This window comes from Microtus oregoni, unplaced genomic scaffold (genome assembly GCF_018167655.1).
Source record: "Microtus oregoni isolate MIOR12 unplaced genomic scaffold, Mior012 000031F_ref0000149, whole genome shotgun sequence".
In the NCBI taxonomy this organism is placed as follows: Eukaryota; Metazoa; Chordata; class Mammalia; order Rodentia; family Cricetidae; genus Microtus; species Microtus oregoni.
This window is the reverse complement of record NW_024543090.1, coordinates 29,299,035-29,322,510: the sequence shown is the minus strand read 5'-3', so window position 1 is coordinate 29,322,510 and position 23,476 is coordinate 29,299,035. Positions and strand designations below refer to the sequence as shown.

Genomic DNA, 23,476 nt, shown 5'->3' with positions numbered 1-23,476 from the left:
CTATATATAAAGGGTGCCTTTTGGTACCTAGAGAGTACGGAGACCTAATAATAATTTTTACATTTATGGAGTTGTGTGTGTTGTAACATGCCATATCATCCATGTGGGTCAGAGAATAACTTTTGGTGGTTTGGTAGTGTATTTTCTCCTTCCATCAAGTGGGCCCCAAGGGACTGAACTCCGGTCATCAGGCTTGGTGGCAAGTGCCTTCACCCACTGACTCTAATTGCTGCTCCATGACATAATTTTTAAATGTAAAATGCAATGTCTTTTCTTTTCTTTCATTTTGCCATAGCAGGACAGCTCTTTCCAGAGGAATCTCCCTCGCTTGGAAGTTGGCCTGTGCGGTTCTCAGGCCAGCTACGACTGGATGGGATCCTCTAGATTAGATGAAGGGTGATGAGGTCAGGGGTGGAAGAGTGTAGGAAGACTCTTCAGCAGGAGGCCGAGGGGCTCCCAGAGTCCTGACCTAGGGCCCGCGGACTCAGCGAGTCCTCCGAAAGCACCCTGACTGAACTACGCTGCAGCTCCGTGGTCGTGGCTCCTCTAGCACACCTGAGGCTCAGCCCCAGCGCACAGGCACAAAACCCATCCCACCTGACCCTACTTTTCTCCTGCCCAAAAATCGTCGTCAATGCTCATTCTGAGACGACAGATTCCCTATTCCACCGTTCAGCACAGTAGACACTCTAGATATTGTAGTAAAACCAACCGGAGAGAAGAACGAAACAGACCATCTAGGGACTGTGGGCTCTTGGGTGACCTTGGTAATCTCCTCACTTTTCTTTCTGACTCACACATCCACGTTGTAGCTGAAGAAGCTAGAGATACCAGCAGAGGTTGACAAATAGCCCAACAAAAGCCTGCTTTCTCTAGTCAAAGGACCAAGAAAGGGCAGCCACACTACACAGTTTTACATTGGTTGTCCTAGCTCATCTAAACAACACAGGAAAGGCTGTGTCCACACTCCCAAGGGCTCAGAGGGCCACAGGGATAGTTTTCTATCCCAATAGGTTGTAGTGAGTTCCTCACAGGGAGCCAGGCCTTCTACCTCCTGGCAAAGGAGTGGCCCTTTTGTCTCCCACATAGGGTGCTGTCAGAGAAGGCCTGGTTAGATTCAGAACTTAGCGTTAACAGGAAAGTGACAAGGCTACGTGGACCACGTGACCTGGCATTCGTGTCTCCCCCACAAGGGAGGAACCAGTGAGGCCTAGTTGAACCCCCCTCACATCCCCTAGAAATAATAAGAGGATAGGATAGCATGCCTGTCCTTTATATGTTGTTCCAGTTCCCTTTCTGTCACTGCGAGTAAACATTCCAACGAAAGCAGCCAAGGGGAGGAAAGGGTTTATTTAGATTTCACTTCCAGGTAACCGTCCTTTATTGAGGGAAGTTAGGGCAGGGATCGGTCCAAGATGGAGCTCGAAGAAGAAGCTGGAAGAACACTGCTGGCTTGGTAGCTCACTGCTGTTCTGCTGGCTTTCCTATGCAATCCAGGGGATGATGTCACCCACAGTGGGATGGGGCCTCCTGCATTAATTAACGAGACAATTCCCCAGGCCCACCTAATCTGGAGTATCCCTTAGTTGAGACTGCCTTCTCAGGTGACTCTAAACCAGTTCTCAACATATGTGTGGCCACCCCTTTGGGGGTCAAACGAGCCTTTCTCAGGGGTCATATATCGGATATTCCACATATCAGGTATTTATATTGCGATTCATAACAGTAGCGAAATTACAGTTATGAAGTAGTAACAAAAATAATTTTATAGTCAGGAGTCACCACAACATGAAGAACTGTATTAAAGGGTCATAGCCTTAGGAAGGTTGAGAACCACTGTCTTGAGTTGACAGTTAAAAGCTAACCAGAACGTCTCTGAGCAGAGACTGAGCAGAGAACTCAGAATTTTTATCCCTACTACACGGTGATAGGTGAGACACGCCCCCTTCCCAATTCTCCACTACCACAGTGCTAAAGAAACTGAAGCAGATTCAGCATCTTCTGTGACAGAAAGCCTTGAACATTCAGGTCTCAATCAGAAGTCCCTCATCGTACCCAGAACCAGGAAAATGTCAGGCTGAATGAGGATGGCAGACAACCAGGTAAACACGGAGACGACATCGAGGTGAGGATTAATGGAGATCATTAAGCAGACACATAAAAAATGCTTCACTGATTAGGTACAAGCATGCTTGGACACGGAACAACCTCTGCGCACCTCCCAGGGCAGTGAAAACAGAAAATGGCAACGCAACCAAATGCTGTGCTCAAGCAAAGAAAACCAGAGTATCTGGATCACTAACACGTGACCATGGGAGTGCAAACACGTCACATCCGCTCTAGACAGGAATTGGCAAGTCCTTAAACACACCAACGTATATCCACTATATGATCCAGCAAGAGTTCTGGGGCATTTACTCTGGAGAAATTAAAATTTATATCCACACGAAATCCTGTACACTGCTGTTGAAAGTGGTTTTAGTGCTAACTGTTAAAAACTAAAGACAGTTCACAAATCCTTCAGTGAGTGACCAGTTATTCAAACTGTCATAAAGCCACAGTAATTATAAACCAGGCTCTTGATACACGGAGCAGCCTAGATGGATCTCCAGAAAATTATGCAGAAGGGGAAAACTGATTCTAAAGTGTGTATGTTATGCGACCCAGCACTGAAATGGTTATTATGCGAATGAAGAACAGATTGGTGCATGTGACCTGGGATAAAAGAGAGAGAAAAATGAAGAAAGTATCACCATGAAAGAGCCCCAAGAGGGATTCCTGTGGCGGCGATGGAAGCACACTGCATTCTCTCTTTGTCAAGGCAACTGCATCCAAATCCTGCATGGGATGTTCTAAAGCTTTACAAGATTTTACCAAAAAGGGAAACTAGGTGAAAAATTGCAAAACTACTGTGCATTATTCTTAAGAGCTACACATGAACTTGTAATTCCCCAAAAGGAAACATTTAATTAAGGAAGAAAACCAAAGAAATCACAGAATAAACATCAAGTTAGATTCTAACAAGAGAATTTTATACATGACCCAGAAGCCTCCTCCTTTGACTTCTAATGATTTTAGTTGGTGTAAAATGCGTACAATGAGCTCTAAGCTCAGAAGCTTGTAAAATTATCCCAGAATGAGCACACTTACCTATCACACAGGTTAAGGAATAGAATATCTGCTTCCCAAAAGATTTCCCAAAAATCTCCTACGCTCACACCTGACATTTTTCTAGCATTTGCTCAGCAGCAACCCACTAGCTTAACGGAATGAGTGCCTATGGCCTTGATGTGAGCCGACGGCTGTGATCTCAGCAGCTAGCTGCCCAGGAAAGGAGAAGCAAAAGCCCCGGTTCCCCAGGGTACCAGCTCCCACAGGCCAGTCCTCTTCCTTTCTGTCACTCCTCCATGCTATACTTGCCTGGTTGCTAAGTCCCAAGAACTCTGAGTTTCCCAGGGAAGGAGAAACTCTAAACTCCACACAGCAATGCTTTTTCTCTAAGATGAAAGAGCAGGTGGGAACAGGCACTGGAGAGAGGGTCCAGTGGTTAAAAGCATTTTTTTTTTTCAGAAGATCTGGGTTTTGTTCCCAGCATTCACATCTGGAAGCGAACTACTCCAGTTCTGTAGGGTCCATCGCCCTCTACTGGCCTCATTAGGTATAGGATGAACATGGCACACATAAACCCATGCAGGCACACACACATATATGTCCATAAAAATAAATGAAGAAATCTTGAAAGTAATAATTGATGGGAACAGGTGACTTACCTTCAGAAAATGAAAAGCAACCATAAACATATTTGCTATTATAAGTGTGTTAACTTACATCGAAATTGACACACTGGGGATTATTTGCTTCTGTTGCAAGTAAAATCCATTATGGTTTACAGGACTCATAATAAAATCATTGTCCAAAGTTGTGACTGGGGTCTGGTGGGATCCATCTGGTGGGGTCTTTTTGGTATAACACAGTCACTCTTAGGTACAAATTCCAACCATCAGAAGTTTGTGAACCCTTGGTGAAGGGGTGAACCCTGATGGAGAAGAGTGCCCCAACTGCTCAGCACACTGAGGATCTCCCTGAGGCACTTAGGGTGATACCCCTGCTGGAACCCAGAGACTGGAGACCTATAAGACAACTTGCCTCTGCTGCAGTTACAGCCCTCTGCTCTTGAACGAAGGAAACAGAATGATCCTGGTTTGTTTCCCAGATGCACAAAGCTCTACTGTGGGCACCGTGTCTGTCCAGGTGGCTGCCAGGTGAAAATCAGGGCTGGGGGGCGGGGTATGACCTCGCGATCTCCTGTTACTGGTTAAACCGAAGAAACCAAACCTCATTCGTATTTTCTTAACCTCTGCTGAATGACTCCATTTATCAGGTCAAGCTTGTGTTTCATGCCACTGAGGTGCACACAGGGGTCAGGAGGGGAAGGGAGAAGGAGCGACCCCCTGACCTTAGCAATGATCTACAGCACTAATAGTCTTCACATATCTCTGTTTTAAGGTCTTTGGTCCTAGGACAGACGCTCTAGTTGTTCTCTGATGTCCCCTGGAGGGGCACCAGGGGTCCTACTGAAGCGACTGTGAGTTCAGCCCCATTCTAGCTAGTCTTTCAACTCCAACTGGATTCTCAGTCTCGGTACCTTTCCCCTTTGATGGGGAGATCCCAGCAGCATTTCTCTATCTCAGCCCTTGCCAGAAGCACATCAGACGAGCTTAAACTGGCGGAGAGCAGGGAACTTTTCTCATACTTTTTATAAAGAAAATGAAAGCCGTGGGTCAAGGAGCCCTGCCTCAGTTTCCAACTCCTGTGGATATTTTCAACATCCACTGCCGGAAACCTCAGCTCACACGGCATTGGATCTGCCCATCTGAACATCTGCTGAGCGGCCTCCATCCAGGTGGCTTGGGCCAAAGGAAAAAGGGATGGGAATCTAAGTGCTCTTCAGAAAAAACGCCCCATGGAGCATGGGACAGGGCCAAGGAGGCATCTGTAACAAGTGAAGGATCCACAAGCCCTTCCTGAGCCTTGTGACTGCCCAAGCATGGGGCATGCATTCTCCTGGAAGCTAAGATTGAGAAGAGCTGGTATCACAAATAGTAGCCCAGGGATCTTTGCTTTCGGGACGTGGGGTGGGCCACACTTTTGCACATTCTCACTCCGAGCCATATCTAAGAATAAATCCCTGGGTCAGCAGCACTGGGAACTGATGGGAGGCCCTCCATCACCAGCCTTGAATGCTTCTCCTCCTCAGCAATTCAACTCTTTGATTGACTGAACTGAAACTGAAACTCTAGCCCTAGGGGTCACCCTAGTAGGAGTAGACACAGCCAAGAGCCCAGATCACACACCATCAGCAAACTCCTGGCAGCTCTCATCCACTCTGGGAGAGAATGAATCATCTCTTCCTGCCAGGCAGCCTGGTCTGTTCTGCTTCCTCTTACAAGTGAAGCAAAGCAAGACCTGGGCTCTGCTGGACACATCTGTGGCTGCATCAAAAAAAAAAAAAAAACAAAAAAAAACAAAAAAAAAAACAGGCTACGAGTCATGGGAGAAAGACGCAGGTGGGCTTAGCTCCAGCAAACGTGTCATGCCTCAAAAGAGAACATTTGGACAAGGCAGTGAAATGAACTTGACTGGAGGGGTGGAAGTGTCAAAATTTCTTGGACATAGTTCTAGCTGATATTTCTTTTCTTGTTTCATGAATGAGTTTTCAGTGTTTGACTCTCATGGGTGATTTCCCTCTGAGAGGTAGAGATTTAACCCTCCTTTTGCTGGGCCTGGGTTTCCCAAGTCTCCCTGGATGCCTGGCAAATCCTTCATTGCCCGTGACTCATTGACATCCGTGTTTCCAGTTCTAGGAAACAGAACCCTAGGCAGCACTTGGCTCAGAGTTGCCTCCACCACACCGAGGAGGTTCCTCCTTTTATCTGCAGCGCACAGCGAGGCTGAGGTTCACTCACCCCAACTGGAAAGCTCCCTTGGGCATTGATTTTGCAGTGGGATCTGACCACATGGCCGCTTGTGCTTGGTTCTTCTCTGTACGTCCTCGAGGGAGGCTCACAGTGGCAGAGCTGGTAGAACCGACAGGGCAGGGTGGCTGTGCCCAGGTCAGAGGGCACAGTGAGATTCACCACCCGTCTACCTCAAAGGATGACATGAGCTGAGAGACTTGGGGCTAAACTAAAAAGTGCATACGTATTCTAATTTGCTGATTTCAGGAGCTAAGATTAGAATTTCATGTTTTTAGTCAATGAAGTTTGGGACTGCAAAGATGGTTCAGTGTATGCATAACAAATACTTTACCTCCTCCAAACCACAAGTACTTCTGTGCACACGCGGGGAGGCCACTGCCACCGACTAGCTTTCTCAATTGCTCCCCACACTATTTTTGCTACAGGGTCTCTCTCTCTCTCAGTTCTCTGACCAGCTAGACTGGCTGGCTAGCAAGCTCCAGGGTTTCCCCCACCTCTACCCCTCCTCCAGCACGACAAACGTGGATATCTAGTGCCACCATGCCCAGCTTTTTACATGATATGAACTCATGGCAAGTACCGACTGAGTCATGTCCTTAGCGCTGGGTGTGGAGATAGAATCTGGGATGGGTTTTGAACTTCTATTTGTCACTTTTACTCACTTACTGAGTAGGGATTCCATCAGCCTTCCATACCTTGAAGGTCTTTGTGAGAACGAATGAAACGATCTTTTAGTACAAACATGCACGTTTCTAGTTCTCAACAGACCATAGCTCGCTGTAACGCCTGGGTGTTCTGGGAGGCCTCAGCGTCTGGAACGAGTCCAGGCTCACTCCTCTGACCCATGCCTTGTTGTCATCTTGGTCAGCTTCCTAATTCGGAATGCTGTTTATATTTCTAGGAACATGCCAAAGACAATCCGGAGAGTTCTCTTACGTCCTTTACATGGCTCATCTAACGCTAGTGTCTTACATGGCTCTAGCCCATTGTGAAAACTTCAGAGCAACACTTGAGCACGGCTATTAACTAACCTACAGTTGTCCTTCACTCTACCGTTTCTTCTGCTGAAGTCCTTTTCTGCCCAGCGTTCGGGCCTCATTCATACATGGCGGTCTTATGTCTGATTGGTCTCCAAGCCAGTTTCCGAATTTCCTCGTCTTTGATTCACTCCCCATTTGGAGGCACACTGGTCACGTTGTGTAGACCACCTTTCACTTTGGCTTCGCCTGCTGTTGTGTTTTCTCGTGGTTAGAGTTAGGGGTTTTGGGGGGTGGGAGAAGAAGTGCTTTCTTAGCATGTGGCAGTAGAGACACACGCTATGAACGCATTCTGCGATTGGTAAGGGTAACATTACTCACTTCCTCACAGGAAAATCTGTCAGGTTTACCTTCTGCATACTCTTTGTTTTAAGACAGATTTATTTTTAATGATGTGTATGTGAGTGTAGTTGTGTGTGGGTATTTGCACACTGAGAGCCATGTCCTAAAAGGCCATAAGAGGGCATCAGCTTCCTCTGGAACCAGAGTTGCAGGTCTCTGTGAGACTCCTCTTCCCGACTGAGCAATCTCTCCAGCCCCGGGATGTTTTGACTTTTTTGTCTGGCCCTAGAATTAGCCATTTTCCAAGACCTTCTGCTCCTTTTATCAACACGTGGTTAGGAGCCAGGAATGAACTTCAGGCATGCTTGCTGGTTCTTGCTGGCGCCATTTTCTAGCAAGCACACTAGTAAAGGCTTGGAGTTGGGAAGGGACAGTTTTCTCTGACTTTGGGATGACTACTTTTTCACTCTGAGCACCAGTTTCCTCATCAGTGAGTGAGGAAAAGCGAAAACCACTGGCAGGGTTGAAGGATTGTGAGGAGTGCCATCAGAGAGACTAGCTGTTTCTGAGAGCAGACGCTGCTTTCCCACACCAACTTTTCCGCTGAATATAATCAAAGTATTTGGGGAAATTACGGTAAACAAAGTCAAAGCATCAATGAGTTGATAAAACAATAAAAGCAATAAGAAAAAAGGGAATTTAAAGGAATAAAAAAGGAATTGCATTTTCTCTAAAGCCATTTATCGTTTCCAGCAGATCTGAACTTTCATTTTGACAGAAAGGCAGTGACTGAGGAGGGACAAAGTCATGATAGTAAAACACCAGAGACAATACTAGGTAAAGATCTCCACAGGAGACCCTTGCCACAGAAAACAGCGATGCCAGGGAACAAACAGGTGAAATAATTCCTCCCTGAATTTTATGACTCTTTTGAAAAAACCTCAAGCAAGGCTTGAATTTAAGGCTGGCCTCCTTTTTGTCTCTTCAGAGTGTCTTGGAAGGTGAAGTAGCCTCAACTGACTTCTCATAAATCATAAAACGTTTACATTACTCCAAAATGCAGAACAGTACACACCAGAAGGTAACTCACCACACAACTGACATGGTCGGGAAAGGAAATAAAAGCTTAAAGACTGAAGAACTTGAAATTGCTTCCTAAAGGCTATAAACCACAGTGCTTTAATGTGTAGAGAAATAAAGAACAATGTTAAACATATTTGTGGAGTAGAGACTAAAATGTGCCACAGGTACAAGACAAAGGAAGAAGGGACCTGTTCAGATAAACATTCTAACACCTCGGATAAAAGCCAGGGGAAGGGGATGGGTTAGCTCAAAAGAAAAACACATCTGAGGAGCCGGGGAAAACACCTAGGACACTTTCCAGAACACAGAGAACCCCAGTCTGTCCATCTCATGGATTTGTCAGAACTCTCCTGCTGGGCATCTTCAACTCACTGAGGACCCTAAACTTACTGGCAAACAAAAGCTCAAGATTTCATGGATGACTTGAGGTTCCTGTAAAGTGGTACAGCGGAGGTAGGAGATGACAGAGACAGGCCAGCTTCCCTATTCCTCCCCTTGGAGAACACTTGCATGCTCCAAGTTGGCAGGCTAGATATCTGACGAGGAGGCCTTTGAGCAACCCCATTTGGCCTTCCAGAGAAAGCTAGTTCTGAGGAGGCTGGCTCCTTCCTGCTCATCTCCCAGGATGCTCTGAGGGTCCCACGGTTGACAAGTGTGGAAATCATGCCATACTACAGGAATACAAAAACACTTTTGTGTCTTACATAAACTCAACTTTTCTCTGCCATAATTTGCTTTTCTTTTAATTCTACATTACTGGTGGCATAGATTCAAATATTCCCTTATATAATTTTTTAATTAAATTTTTTAGAGAACTTCATAAGTACTGTATTTATATCATTTAACCCCCTCTCTCCCCACTCTAACTCTTCTCATGGTTCCCTACTCCCTCACAAATTCATGACTTCTTCTTTAATTATTAATGTTACTTACATATATTCACTCAAGTATATGTAAACCATATACCGAGATTTAGAGTTGCTTCTACATACATATGTTTAAGAGTAATTACTATGGATTAATTAACCGATCATGGCTTGTCTCTGGAGAAAGCTGATTCTCATTCTGATAGCAGTCAAATTGCCTATACCTCTTCATCTAGTGGTGGGGCCTGGTGAGATTTCTATCAGCTTTGGCATGCCAACTGTTGTCATTATTCAGGTCTTTTTCAGGTGACCCACTTCTGAGTTTCATGGATGCATCTTTCCTGCCCTGTCTAGAAGACACTATTAAGTAGTATCCTGTTTCTCTGGCTCTTTCTATATTTCTAGCTTCTCCTCTCTGTGTAATATTTTTTAAATTAAAAAGTGGATTCCTTAGCCAGGCGGTGGTGGCACACACCTTTAATCCCAGCGCTCAGGAGGTGGAGGCAGGCAAACTCTGAGTATGAGGCCAGCCTGATCTCCAGAGCATGTTCAGGACAGCCAGAGCTTCACAGAAGAACTCTGTCTCACAAAAGAAACAACAAACAACAACAACAATAACAACAACAAAACATGGTTTCCTTGCTTATCCCAAAGCGAGCACTGTCTTTGTGAGATGTCCCCACCAAAGACAGCTGCCCTCTGTTCATTACTCTTTACCATTCAAGCAAGCCCTCAGAGCTTCTGTGTCAGAGGCACTGGGGAGATGGCTTGGCTATTAAGGCATTGGCTTCTCCTCCAGAGGACATGTGTACAATTCCCGGCACCCACATAACTGTCTGAAACTCCAGCTCCAAGGGATCCAATGCCATTTTATGGTCACTGAGGGCATTGTACACACAGCACACAGACATATTTAGATTGTGAAGTACAATCTAAAGCTTTGGCAATATCTTGGGATGTTTGGGGTTCCATGGGATCCCTTTGGCCAACAACCCAACAAAACGTAACCCTTTCCTGGCACAAGATTCTCCTTGGTGGCATAATAAGTCTAGTTGGGACATTGTCCCCATTATATGGTGATTCCTTTTAAAGTCTTTTCTATATGTATCTACTTTAGAAAACCTCTACAGCAGTAGGTTTCCAGAGCATTTTTCAAATGGTCTTTGGTGTTAGTTGTCCCTTCCCAGGCTCCCCAAATTTACTCTCCCATCTCCCTCCCAACTTAATCCTCCTATTCTGGTTTCCCCTCTGTCTCTCCATAACATTTCCCTTTCCTTAGGAGATCCATCATAGAGACCCACAACATGACAATGTGTGGAGAATGAGACACTTGGAACACTCGGCCCTGTGTGGGATGTCTTTATCAAACTATTGCCCTTGAGGCCCAGGGATCTGTGTGGAAGAGGAGCTAGAAAGACTGCAGGAGTCAGAAGTGATGGGTAACTCTAAGGAACTTCACCCTTAAGGACACAACAAAACGGATGAACTCATGGGGACTGTGGTCCCATGCATAAGACCCACACAGGTTCAAGCCAGATGGGGTCCCAGCACTGAGAAGAGGAAGTAATCCCACTCCTAACCAAGACACTATTTGCAGGTAACTGCAGGCAAAGGGAAAATCAATTTCTCCAGTGGAGTGTCACTGGGCATATTAACCACACTGTTAGCGTTTTTAAAAGTTTGGGACTCTCACTATAACAAGCCCCTCTGGATACTGCTTGGTCTGAGCCGTCTACCTCTTTGTGCTTCTCAGAGGAGATGTGCTAGGAGCCGGCTTCACTGCTGCTGCTGCTGGCTGTGCTCCCTATCCTTAGAGCAGTGTTTTGGGATGAGTTAATGGCCCTACCTTATGTTAAGGTGCTAAGTAGTTCTTCACTTTCATTGTTGCTGGTGACATCAAAATACCACGGGATATTCCGAATATGAAGAATGAGTCACTATACTTTGGAAGGAGTAGAAAAATTGCTAATATCACCCCCCTTCCACACACCCTTAAGACAAGGAAAATACGTTTCTGTCTCTACCCTCCATATCAGGAAGTTCATGCACAGCGAGTCAGTCCTTGTCACTTAATAGAATGATTATTAGAGACTATGGATCACAAAGGTCAGAGGCCAAGAGTCAGTGCTTGGAAACTGCAGGGCTGTTTTCTAAGCAAAGAGCCAAAAGTTGGTGCACGAAGTACTGCTTCTGCACTGGCAACTCTTACCTGAGCCCTGATCCTCATGCTGGCCTTGGGAGTCAGGTACTTATGTTCTAAGTACCAGCCCCGCTCCTGGAACACCAGCTTCGTCCCATACAACAGACAAAACTGAAGAATGAGAGACAAGAAAGAAGCAACTGTTAGAAAAACAGGGGCTGTAAGGAGTTAGAGATAACATTACATCACATACATCACATTTCCTAAAGTCAGAAAGTCTTTTCTTAATTAAAATGGCCATGCTTTGGATACAAAGTATATGTTTTATTTTTTTTAACCTTCCAGAAACCTTGAAAGCAGTTCTAAAATAATAGACAGTTTAGTGAGGTCTCCTGTATCAATCCCATTCAAGAAATATTAACACACAGTCAGCCTTGGTTCACACGTAACTTCCCTGTATCCTCCACACCCAGGTGACTTAGAAGTCCATTCAGAAGCAATTTTGAAATCCATATGTAGTTCTGTTTGCTTCCCTTCTCATTCATGAAAAATACACAGCAATGTCATCTTGCTATTTTCCACTGGGCAACATTTGATTGACTTTCACAAAAATAGCATTCCTCATTTACATCTCTCCTCAGTATGTTTTTTATGTTACAATTCTGAAACTGAGCAGCCTGAATGACATCACAGGCAGCAACCAAGCAAAAATCAACCAGTTTCCCAGAGGCAGAGTGACTTTTCACTTAGCTACTCATCCATTCGCCATTTAATATTCCATAATCTGAAGTCACACAGCAAGTGGGAGAGCAGTGTGCAAAGGCCTTCGTGTTTCCGCCCAGCTTCAGTGATCAGACCTCTGGTCTTGTCACCTCACCTCCCACTCAGGTCCCCTCTGTGGTATTGTCGCACTAAACCCAGCCCTACCACTTCATTCACGAACACACCTCGCCTTCATATCTCTGAAAGACAATGACTTTTGTGAGGATGGTTTTTGGCTGAGGTCACAGATCAGTTACAGGGTACAGAGTTCAGTTTGGATCCCCACCACCCACTTTTAAAAAAAAACCCTGAGTTCGGTGGAGAATGCCTATAATCCCAGACCTGGGAAGTGGAGGCAGGGGGTTCACTGGCCAGCCAGTCTAGTGAAAGACCCTGTCTCAAAAAGAAAGGAGGGGACCAATCAAAGAAGATGCCCACTGTTGACCTCTGCATGCCATATGCACATGAATGGATGAGTGTACCTTTATACATGGATGCACACACAAGTGTACATACATGTGCACACACACAATATATGTGTGGGAAAGATGTGGGAAAAGCACAAGGGACAGTGGGCTTCTTAGAGCTGGCAACTCTGGCTAGAGTCAGGTGGGGAGTCGAACGCAAAGGCAGCTACTGTAGTTTGAGAGAGCGGAGCAAACAGGGCTACTGCAGAAGGGTCCTGGACCCCGTGCAGGTCACTCCCCCTTGGGGAGGTAAGAAGGAGACAGGGAAACCCAACAAAACAGAGAGGGCAAGGATTCTGCCATGATCTGAACACGTTTCCCAGAAGTCCCTGAAGTACAATTAATAAAAACTCAAAGAAATTAAGAAGATCCAAAAAGCAAAACAGTCAGCCACTGGCTCTTACCTTGACCTCAGTCTGAAATGGCGATCCTGCCTCCAGGAATCTCAGAATGAGACTGTGACTGTGAGCTGTCTACTACCATTTTATAACCCTCTCTAGCACTGGGATTAAAGGTGTGCACCACTGGGATTAAAGGTGTGCACCACTGGGATTAAAGGCATGTAGCACTGGTTTCTATGGCAAACTAGTGTGGCTACTGGGATTAAAGGTGTGTGTTATCACAGCCTGGACTGTAAGACTGACTAGTGTGGCCATTTTACTCTCTGATCTCCAGGTAAGCTTTATTTATTACAATACAAAAGAAATGCCACTACAAATTCCCCTATTGGAGACATAATCCTCAAGTTCACATGTGAATGGCACTTAAAGGTGGAGCCTTCACAAGGGTGACATGAGGTCCTGGGGATTGAGAGCAACGTGGCAGCTTTTATAGAAAAAGAATCTTTGTCCCGTGATGGTCTGGGCCATATTAGGATGCAGCAAGAAGCCCCTCACCAACGCTGAGCAGATGGATGTTCCATGCTCTTAGACTTTTCAGCCTCCAGCACAGCCGTGAGTCAAAAAAATTGCTATTATTCATAAAGTATCCACTTGGGGTGTTTTGTGACAGCAACAGGAAAGAAGCTAAAATGGGTCAACTTCCTGGGGAGAAGAACTGGAGAGAAGACCACACATTCATCACACGTCCCAGCTTTAACTGTGATCATCAGCCTCTCATCCAGTCCTACCAATTCACGCCAAAACAAGCCAGGTGTAATTCCATACTACCAGACTACAAGGAGTTTACCGACTGTGTCTGCTGTTCTCTTCTTTAGGAAAACCAACCAACCCCTGAGCAGAAAACCAACCAATCCCTAAGCAGAGAATCCAGCCAGTCTCTGAGCTTGTCCAAACTCAGGAATTGAAATCTGACCAATTCCCACCCTGAAAATCCTCTCCCTGGAAAAATTCCATCCCTAAGAAGCCCTTCATAAGCTCTGCACCCTTTTCAGTTTGCCGCTGCCTCACCATGGAGGTGGCCATGTTCTTGGATTCTTCCCTACCAGTAAATCTCTTGAATAATAATTGGGTAATAACCTCCTTTTGCAGGAACAGATAGGAGTGGAAGAGAACTGTAACACTTTCTCTGGGGAAACCTTACTCTAGAGAAGCAGAGTTTTAAAGCTCCAGGGAACCTGAACAGAACTGTAACGACTTTGCTTTAGAAGACAGAGCAATGTATAGAATGCTGTGTATTGTGGGGAATCACATAAGATGGAATACCTGACTAGGACAGTCTTACAAAGACAAAAGAAGTTGAATCCATCATTTCAGTTCTCAAAACACAATCATGATACACAATGGTCTCGTTGGCAAATCACTCCTCTGTCTAATAAAGAACACCAAGGGCATATAACGTCTTCCCGAAGATGGAAGAGCAGGGACACCTGCTGTCTTCATTGCTATTAAAGACCACGACCAAAATCCACACGGGGCTAAAAGGCTTTATTTCTTCTCACAACTCCCAGGTTACCCCAGCGCACTTACCTTGGCTGAGAGGCTCTCAGCCATGTATGGGGTTTGCCCTTGACTATTTCTAGGTATTTTGCTCATCAACGTTGAGGGATTCTATTAGTGTCTAGTGGTAGAGGCCGGGGATACTAGCAAATATCTCGCAGAGGGCAGGGATACTTCCCTCCCCAAATACTGAGGTCAGATACGCTGAGTATGTACACAATGTGAGTATCCCAGTTATCTGTTACTGTAACATGCTCACGATGATCTAAAACCTCTCAGCAGGCCTCTTTTCTTACCTTGTCATTGTGGGCATTAAACCTTTAACACAAGTAGGGAGGGACATTCACGATCCAAAAGAGGCACCAAAGCTGAGGAATGCTGTCTTAGAGAAGTAACGGCCTACGTTCATACAACAGCCTACACAAGAATATTTATAGCAACCAAACAGCTCTCAGTGGGTGAACAGCTAAACTGTGGTAGCTCCATACAACAGAATACGACTCAGCCCAACCACCAAGTTGTTGTGCCAAGAGAAAGATGTAAATATAGAAAGTTTAAAGATTGTGGAGTTCCACTTACTCTCAAAAAAAAGAAAACTGTAGTGACAGAGACTAGATCATTGGTTTCTGGGAGGCATTAGAAAAGGGAAACAAGAATTAGAACGCCATAGTAGGATCCTATTTTTAAGAAAGGTTGGCCAGGTGGAGGTGGCATACACCTTTAATTCCAGCAATCAGGAGGCAGAGGCAGGTGAATCTCTGTGAGTTCGAAGCCAGCCTGGTCTACAAGAAAAAAAGGTTCTAAGACAACCCAGTATAGAATAAGGACACTGTCTCAAAACAAAACAAAAAACTGTAGTGCTTTGAAAACTTCCTATAGTGACATTTTATTTATGTTTTAATAAACAAAACTTGTCTAAAGATCAGAAAGGCAAACTAAGCCACTAGAGGCCAGGCAGTGGTGGCTCACACCTTTAATCCCAGGATTTGAAAGACAGGCAGATGGATCTCTGTGAGTTCAAGACCACCCTGGGCTACCCAAGATCAGTGTAGAAACAAATCCAGGTGGTGGTGGCTCACACCTTTAATTCCAGTACCAGGGAGTCACACACCTTTAATCCCAGCACTAAAGGGAATATAAAATGGAAGGAGAGAGAGAGGCTTAGTCTGCAGTTACCCAGCCTTGGTAGAGGTAAGACTTCTCTAATGGCTTGGTTGCTTTGCTTTTCTGGTTTTCAGGTCGAACCCCAATGTCTGGCTCTGTGTTTTTATTACTCATGCTACAACTTCCCCTCAGAGATGCAGACATTCTGACACTACAGAGCAAAGCGTCACTCACCAGCTTGGGTGGCACTGCTGTGAACACATCTGTGGTGCTACCAGCTGTTGAAAAGCTTAACAATGCACTTACATGTGCAATGCACTTGCGTGTGTTTCACGGTGCTTTATACTAGTGAACATGTCCTGTGTGTGGTACCGATCTGAACACTGGCTAGACTACATCATCACTTTGTAGAACCTTCCCTCTGACAGAAGCAGTTGACAGTAAAACCCTTATGCTAGCCACAGACACAGGCCTCTCCCTCTAGCACCTGCGTGTGTCTGGGTCTGGAAGGCTTCTCAGAGCACAGCCCTGCACTCAACAACACAGACGGAATGAGTATCACATAGCTTCTGCATCCCATTTCATGCTCTGGGCCCTCTGTTTTGAAATGGCAAACTCCAAGCTGAAATGCCCACGTTCTCAGAATACAAGCCTTGGCTTCTTCCCTCTTGGGTTCTCACAACTGTGTGGGTTTTTTCCCCTCCATTACACAATCTGCCTGCTGGTATAATTATCTGGTCATGTGTCTCACTCCTTGACCACAACATGATCAAAAAGTTGTAACTCATGCATCTTAGAATGCCCCACTGTGTTCTATCTGGGCCCATGTGCATTTGTGAGACCAAGGAGTTCGAGTGGGTCCCAGGAGTGTAGGCCCACTGGGATCCACAATGGGAGGAGGGGGAACTGCCTGGAATTTATGACAAGCCGGTGGCCTACATACATAGCCCGAGCTGCATAATAAGCTGGGAGATGAAGCAAATGGACCAAGTTGGCCTATGGTGTCAGAGAAGATGAACAAAGCTTATTAACACACGGGAAGAGCAGCGTGAGCACAGAACAGCTTCCCCGGCAGCAACCCAGTTCTCTCACTGTGATGAAGTGGTCTGCCTCTGGCCTCAGCCTTCAGCCGCTTGGGATCCCCGTCCCTGCCTTGGAAAATTGATGGGCAAAGGTGCACTCTCCCAGTTTAAGGCATTTCTGTCAGTGTTAGCAAGAAAATACCAGCTTTGCGAATTCTCAGGGCATTCCCTATAACCGGAGAGTGGCTTGAATTGGACCAGACTGGAGCAACGCCTACCTGTGAGCTGCCTAGTTCCCATCCAGTCCCCTCCAGCTCAGGCAAGGCAGTCTTAACCTTATTTAACCCAAAAGGGAAGGCAGGGTGTATCAGTTTTAGTGTCGTTTTATTTGACCATCTGAAGGAACTGGTCCTAATCTGATTGTTCAAACTCGACCTGTCCACTCCAGCAGTGGCAGGTGGGGACGGAGTTCATGGCTAGTTTGGCTAGTTCTCTCTCTAACACCATGTGCTGAGGTAGAGAGGATTTCTCTTCAGCATGGGCCACATGCTGGTGTCATGGTTGATCAAACACACAGGAGTTGACAAAAGGCAGGGACAGCCCCCAGAGCAGCCTGCTGTCTGCCTTTCTGAGAGGCCTGGACACAGATGTATCCTGGTCTCCAGAAGACAGAAAACGAACAGCACAGAAAGCGAAATCAACAAACATGAAGCGAGAAGAGAGAAAGCTCAGGAGGAGACAGGGGCCATGTTTTCTGACCCAGTGAATGTTCTGGACAGCAGGAGACCCGAGCCCTGTTGTGTCTAAGCACCAAGTAGGGATGACAGGGAGAGAGTTCTCCAGTCCTGGTGTCACACAGCTGGCTTGTGGCTGCAGACACACTCTCCACCTTGTAGAGTTTGCCGCATTTGCAGGAAGGAGCAAATCCAGCAAGCTAGCCATGCAGGCTGGGCTACACCCCCAGGGGCTCCCACATAACCTGCTGTGCAAGCTGACTGTGACAGCCTGGATCTTAAATGTCTCTCAAAAGCCTTCATCTTAGAGGCTTCGTCTTCAACTTGAAACCTTTAAGAGGCAAGGCACGGTGGCACGTCTTCTAGTCACTGGCAAGTACCCTCGGCATACTGGGTAGCGGGGCTCTTCTGTCCATCCAGCATCTTAGCACAGAGATGAAAGGCTTTGCTCTGTTACCCAGTTTCCCAAAGCAGGCACCGCAAAGCAGGGCACACACCCAATCCTGGACCAAAACCTTTGGAACCATAAGCCAAAACAGAGCTTTAGTCTCTTTTATCCCCATTCATTTTGTGGCACTGGGGATCAAACTGAGGGCCTCATGCATTATAGGCCAGTGTCCTACCACTGAGTATGTATACCCCAGCTTTTGGATGATGGACCTGCACCACTGTAGCCACTAGTCTTCTCTCTATATAAGTTACTTAGTTGGGTTATTTGTTATAGCCACAGAAATCTGATCTACACATTGACTGAAAAGCATACATCAAAGCTGGAGACTTGTGGATAAACGCTCAGCTCAGTCAGGCTCCTTTCCTGAAGTGTTTTACTCCAGAATCAAACTTATTGCCATTTCCGATTCTCCACCGTCTTTGGCTTCTTGTTCATCCTCTTGGGTCTATGAGTGCCCAATTACCGCAGCACCATTTGGGGGAGAGGCTGTTGGGTTTGCTGTTGCCATTTCAGCAAACCAGGTGGTCCTATTTGTGTACATGTTTCATGTTTCTGCAGTCCCTGGCACGAGCCACTGAGTTGTGTGTGCACGCATCTACCAACAATGTAGTTTTGATTTCTCTAATTACAATGATTGGAACAGTTTTGACTGATGCCTCCCCTTCATTTGCTTTTCAAGGTCTGTCAGCCTTTTCTAGGTACTTGACATCACTTAAAATTTTCAGGATGATTCTGTTCCCAGCACTAAGAGATCCTTCAATAAGAATTATGTTAAACCCGTATATTACGATAAAAAGAACTTAAATGTTTACTGTGTAGAGGCTTCTAGTTGATGATTCTCTCCATTTGTATGGACCTACTTTGATTTGATTCATTAGCATTTTAATCAGTCCAAAACATTAAAGCCCCATACATTTTGGTAGATTTATCACTAGACGTGTGTGTGTGTGTGTGTGTGTGTGCACTTTAGTATACTGTACATTTAAAATGTACTTAGAAATTCAGTGTTCAGGTATTCATTACTAGTATTCAAAATATTATCAGTATTTTCATGTTGACCTTGTATCCATAACTTTGAAGGACTCAGTTTTTAGTTCCAACAATTAATTTCTTTCTTTCTTGTTTTTCTCCCCTTGTGTCTTGTTTTGAAACACCTTGCAGGTGAGTCTGACTGTCTGACACCATGAAACAACATTGCCATCCACAGAGCAGCAAAGCTTATAGTTGACAAGAGTGCAATCTATCCATCTATCATATATCTATATACCATACCATACCATATCATACCATACCATACCATAGGAAACCAAAAACCCATAAACTTTTAAGTAAGTGTACCATTTTTGTGTTGGGTACGTTATGGCCATCCCAGGTACATACAGCATGTGGCTGCCAGTTGGACACACCTGCTAGTACTTTTTAAACAGATAAGCAAGCATGCCATATGTATGTCAACACTTGCTTTTCTTCTTCTCTTGTCCAAAAGGATACAGTTTGTATTTTTCTGCTTCTTGCCTTACTGCACTGGCTTCTAGAACCAAAGTCCCGGTTACTGTCTTTGTAGACTGCCTCCTTGGACCTTTAGTAAGCAGTGCCTCTTCTTCTTCCTCCTCTCCCTCCTCCCCCTCTGCTTGCTCTTCCTCATGCTGCTTCTGCAGTGTACAGTAGCCTGTTCCAGATTTTGAGTTATTTTTCTGCTTTATTTTCAACAGTTCTGGAATATGAAGCTTCCCGAGAGCCCAGAGGACTCTACACATGCTACGCCCTGGGTCAGCTCTCCCAGCTGGTTTGTCTCCTGATGTCTCTTTTAAGTGACTTCTTACATTATAAGAAATGATGGGCATGAGGAAGTCTGACTCTTCATACAACCTGGGTCTTTTACTTTGAAAGGCAGGCTAGTCTTGTTCCCATAATTGCTCCTAGTCGTGGCATTCATTGCTTTCTGCTCTGTGAGAGCCCTTTTGGGTGTCATCTATTAATCAGACAGCTGTGTGTGTGTGTGTGTGGGGGGGGGCTGTGCTTAGTTGTCCTTCCCATCCAGCTGAGGCTTCAGAATGCAAGTTGTCTTGTCCCTGTCCAATCTCTGACAGTCCAGAAGGGACCAAAAAATGTAGAAAGACCTTGTCAAAGTTGGAAAGACTGCACCAGGAGACTGAGAGGGACAGCAATTGCTTAGCCTTCATGTGGACTACTTTTCCCTGATATTTTAGTGTAGAAACAACCCACTTTCTTTCCTTCCTCTGTCCCTCCCTTCCTCCCTCTTCTCCTTTCTCCCTGCCTGCTAATGAGTCCCTCCTCCTTCCCACCGCATGCTATAATTGGTATTCTGGTGGGTAGTTTTATTTCTTTTTCTTTAATGGACACCTAACCAGAAGCAAGCCACCAAAATTTAGTAAGGACAGAAGGAAGAGTTAGTTCATCGAGTGTAGAGAGCAGAAGTCACGAACTCTCAATAAATCCCGTTATTACTCAGGGTGCAGATGTGGCAGGTGGCAAGCAGGTGCTGGGGTTTGCCGCCTCGTCAGCCACCAGTGCGACTTTTCCCATAACGGTAGCTTTGGTGTCCCCTTATAGCTTTCTTCTGGGAAACGTGTGTTCTTCTAGACACAGGGCGACGATGTGACTGTCTGCTAGGCTGCATGCACAGCAGCAACACAGAAACCCACTGATGGCTGTCTCCACCCACCCTCGGAGGGAGCAGGTGCAGAGGGGAGCTCCCTGTGCACTTCAGATCCTGATCCCCATTTTACTGATGAAATGGCAAACACCAGCTAGACTCTCTTCCCTGATGACATTAACCTGTCTCTCAGTGCCAAATGCTCCTCTCAGCTTCCTGTGTGTGATTTCCATCAAACGCTTCTCAATTTGTGTCCCAAGTGATCGCTTCCCCTCGTGCCCCGTCTTCTAGAATTGCAACTTGAAATGAAATCTGCTCCGTACAGCTGTGCATAGAGGAAATGGGGGGACAGAGTACGCTAGGAGGCCTACCTCGTCACAGGCCCTGTGCCTGGCATGCTAGGGCAGGTCCCCAGAGAGCTGAGCCTGCCATGCTTGGAGGAAGGGCTCACTGCATTTCCAAACATGAGGATCTCTGCCACCTAGCTGCCTTTCTGCTTAGCTATTGATTTAGCGGTGCGACAAAAAAGTGTCGAGGGAAAGAACTGGCGGGATGGCCCCACAGCTGCTGTCATCTGCGTGCCGGTGTTCCCCTGGGTGATGAAGCACACACAGCCGGATCTTCGTGCTGTTCACAGCAGAATGGCGTTGGCCCTTTGCTCCTAAGCAGAGAGCTCTGTGAGGGGTCAGCTGAAGTGGAGAGTCCCACAGCAGAGCAGACTCTTGTTATAAGTCAAGAGACACCCTCCTCCTCTTCTCGTGGCTTCTGGCTTAGAGACCAAACTTTCAGAACAATTCTACGGTGACTATTCATGGCCACTCCCATTTGATTCCCTTTCAGGACTCCTGTCTAGATATCCACTCGAGAAAACCAGGTCTTCCTGGCCTGAAGGAGAACTAATTGCTACCTCGAGGCACCTCGAGGTCAGTTAGGGAAATGTGGATATGTTGAAATGGAATACTCGGACACCCTCCCCTGGCAAGGCCGTTGTCAGGGTTCCTGTTCTGGCATCAACTTTAGGGCACACATCAGTGCACTTAAACTACTCTATAAATGGAAAACTCAGAACATACCTTGTCATGGCAACAACACTGGTAAGCACTCTGGAACCCACACAGCCAGCTAAATTTAATTTCCTGCAGAGATGTAGAGACTTAACCCTGATGTCGCCTCCTCTGAGGAGTCCTCCCTAAATCCATGTTGTCTTGGAGACTAGCTGAGTGGTCCCCTATTATCAAATATCCCCCTGAGGGGTTAGTTTACTCCATGGTTTTTGCATATTTGGGGCACACTGAAGTCTCTAACTAGTCACCCAGGGCTATATAAAAGTAGTTGTCATTTGCATCGGCAGTGCCTAGTGCAGAGCCCGTCATATAACAGGTACTCACAAATGCTTTAAAAGTGGGATTGTGGCCGGGCAGTGGTGGCCTATGCCTTTAATCCCAGCATTTAGGAAGCAGAGGCAGGTGGAACTCTGTGAGTTTGAGGTCAGCCTGGTTTACAGAGGGAGTTCCAGGACAGCAAAGGCTGCTACAAAGAGAAACACTGTCTCAAAAAACAAAAAGAAACAAAGGAAAAAAAAAGTGGGATTGCAGCAAATACCCGCAACAGCCGGAAAATAACTAACTCCTCTCTGCCTGCCATGGAGTCCAGGATCCCACCACCTTTCCTCGAATTTAAAGGTCCTGGGAGCTGAAAAGTTAGGCCTCTGTTCCAGAGGTCACGTCCAAAATTAACTTTTCACTGGGATGAGTACCCCCACTGATTTGGAGATGCGGTTTAAGCACAGCCGTGAAGAGCTTTGTCACAACCATGTGTGAGAAGCCCCCTAGGTGTGATGAATGGGACCTTCCAGGGTCATAGAGAGATGGGAAGGAGAGAAAACCATTTATTTCTGATTTCTACATCACCAGTATCTGTGTTCCTTCTGAGAGGCACAAGCCTGCAGACAAAATATCGCAAAGGAGCCAGACACTAAACCTTACCAGCCACATGATGGGAACTCAAGCCACTTTTGTTGAATAACCTTCTAAGGAAGTCCTAAGGGACTGCTGCGATCATGTGCACTCCCCTCTATGTGGCCCTTGATTGCAAGGAGTAGAGAAGAGCCTGGGGACAGAACAGTGGCTGAAGGCAGCACTCCACCATCACAGTCCCTGACACTGTGACGTCATTGGCACCGATGGGAGTCAGAATATGGACTGGTACGATTCACCCTGGACTGGATTTGGAAATTGCAGTCAAGCCCCCAATGAGAGCCCCTTTCTTCCTGTGTGGGAGGCTCAATCCCATGAGCAACCCCAGATGACTGACTGGTGCCTTGGGCATGTATTCTGTGTGACACCCCCTAAAGGGCCCCCGCTTGAGAGGCAGAGAGAAAGCTTTGCCGATCAGAGACTAGACACAGTCTCAAAGGCACAGAGCTGAGATGGGGTCCTGGGGGCTGAAAAGGGGCCACCTGCAGAAGAAAGCATGGGTGCCTGAGAAGAGGTGTTTGCGAGTAACCATTGGCTGCTAGGTTTGGCCTAAACTGGCTACCTCCTACACACGTTGAGAAAAGGAAGAGAGAGCAGTTAGAGAGCAGGAAAGAGGGAAAAACCCACCCCGCCCACTCGACAGGCACAAATTGATGCTTGCCAGAAGCCCGTAAGGGCGGGACAGTCCCCAGTGAATGCTCTGCTCAGAGGGTTAGTTGCCCTGATGAGTACCCTTTGGGAACCAAAGGTCACCTCTGAGCACAAAGGGACACAAAGGGCACCTGTGTGGACGTTCAGCGCTGTGCCCCGTGCTGGATGCTGAATGGCTCAGTCACTTCTCCCTGGCTAGGCAGTGTGGGGGGATGGGGACCTTGGCGAGAAGTGAAGCGGAAAGAATCTTTGTGACAATGACAGTTTAAGAAACACTGGACAGTCAGCTTGTTGGGTGCTTCTGAGCTTTTGGGAGGGGTGCCGAGCAGCGAAGCCGTCATGTGGAAAATTTCCTTTCTCCTCAGCACAGCCCTTTCCAAGCAAAGGCACTGGCATTGTGTTCCCAGT

At 46.3% G+C, this 23,476-nt stretch overlaps 1 protein-coding gene across 1 annotated transcript in view; it reads right to left on the bottom strand.

Annotated features, from left to right (window-relative positions):
• LOC121465587 (acyl-coenzyme A oxidase-like protein) overlaps positions 1–23,476 on the bottom strand; it is a 300,287-nt gene that overhangs the window by 9,613 nt on the left and 267,198 nt on the right. Inside the window, exon 18 of the mRNA XM_041678830.1 lies at positions 11,456–11,557. Coding sequence (XP_041534764.1) covers positions 11,456–11,557 — 102 coding nt within the window. The remainder of the gene's footprint in view (positions 1–11,455; positions 11,558–23,476) is intronic.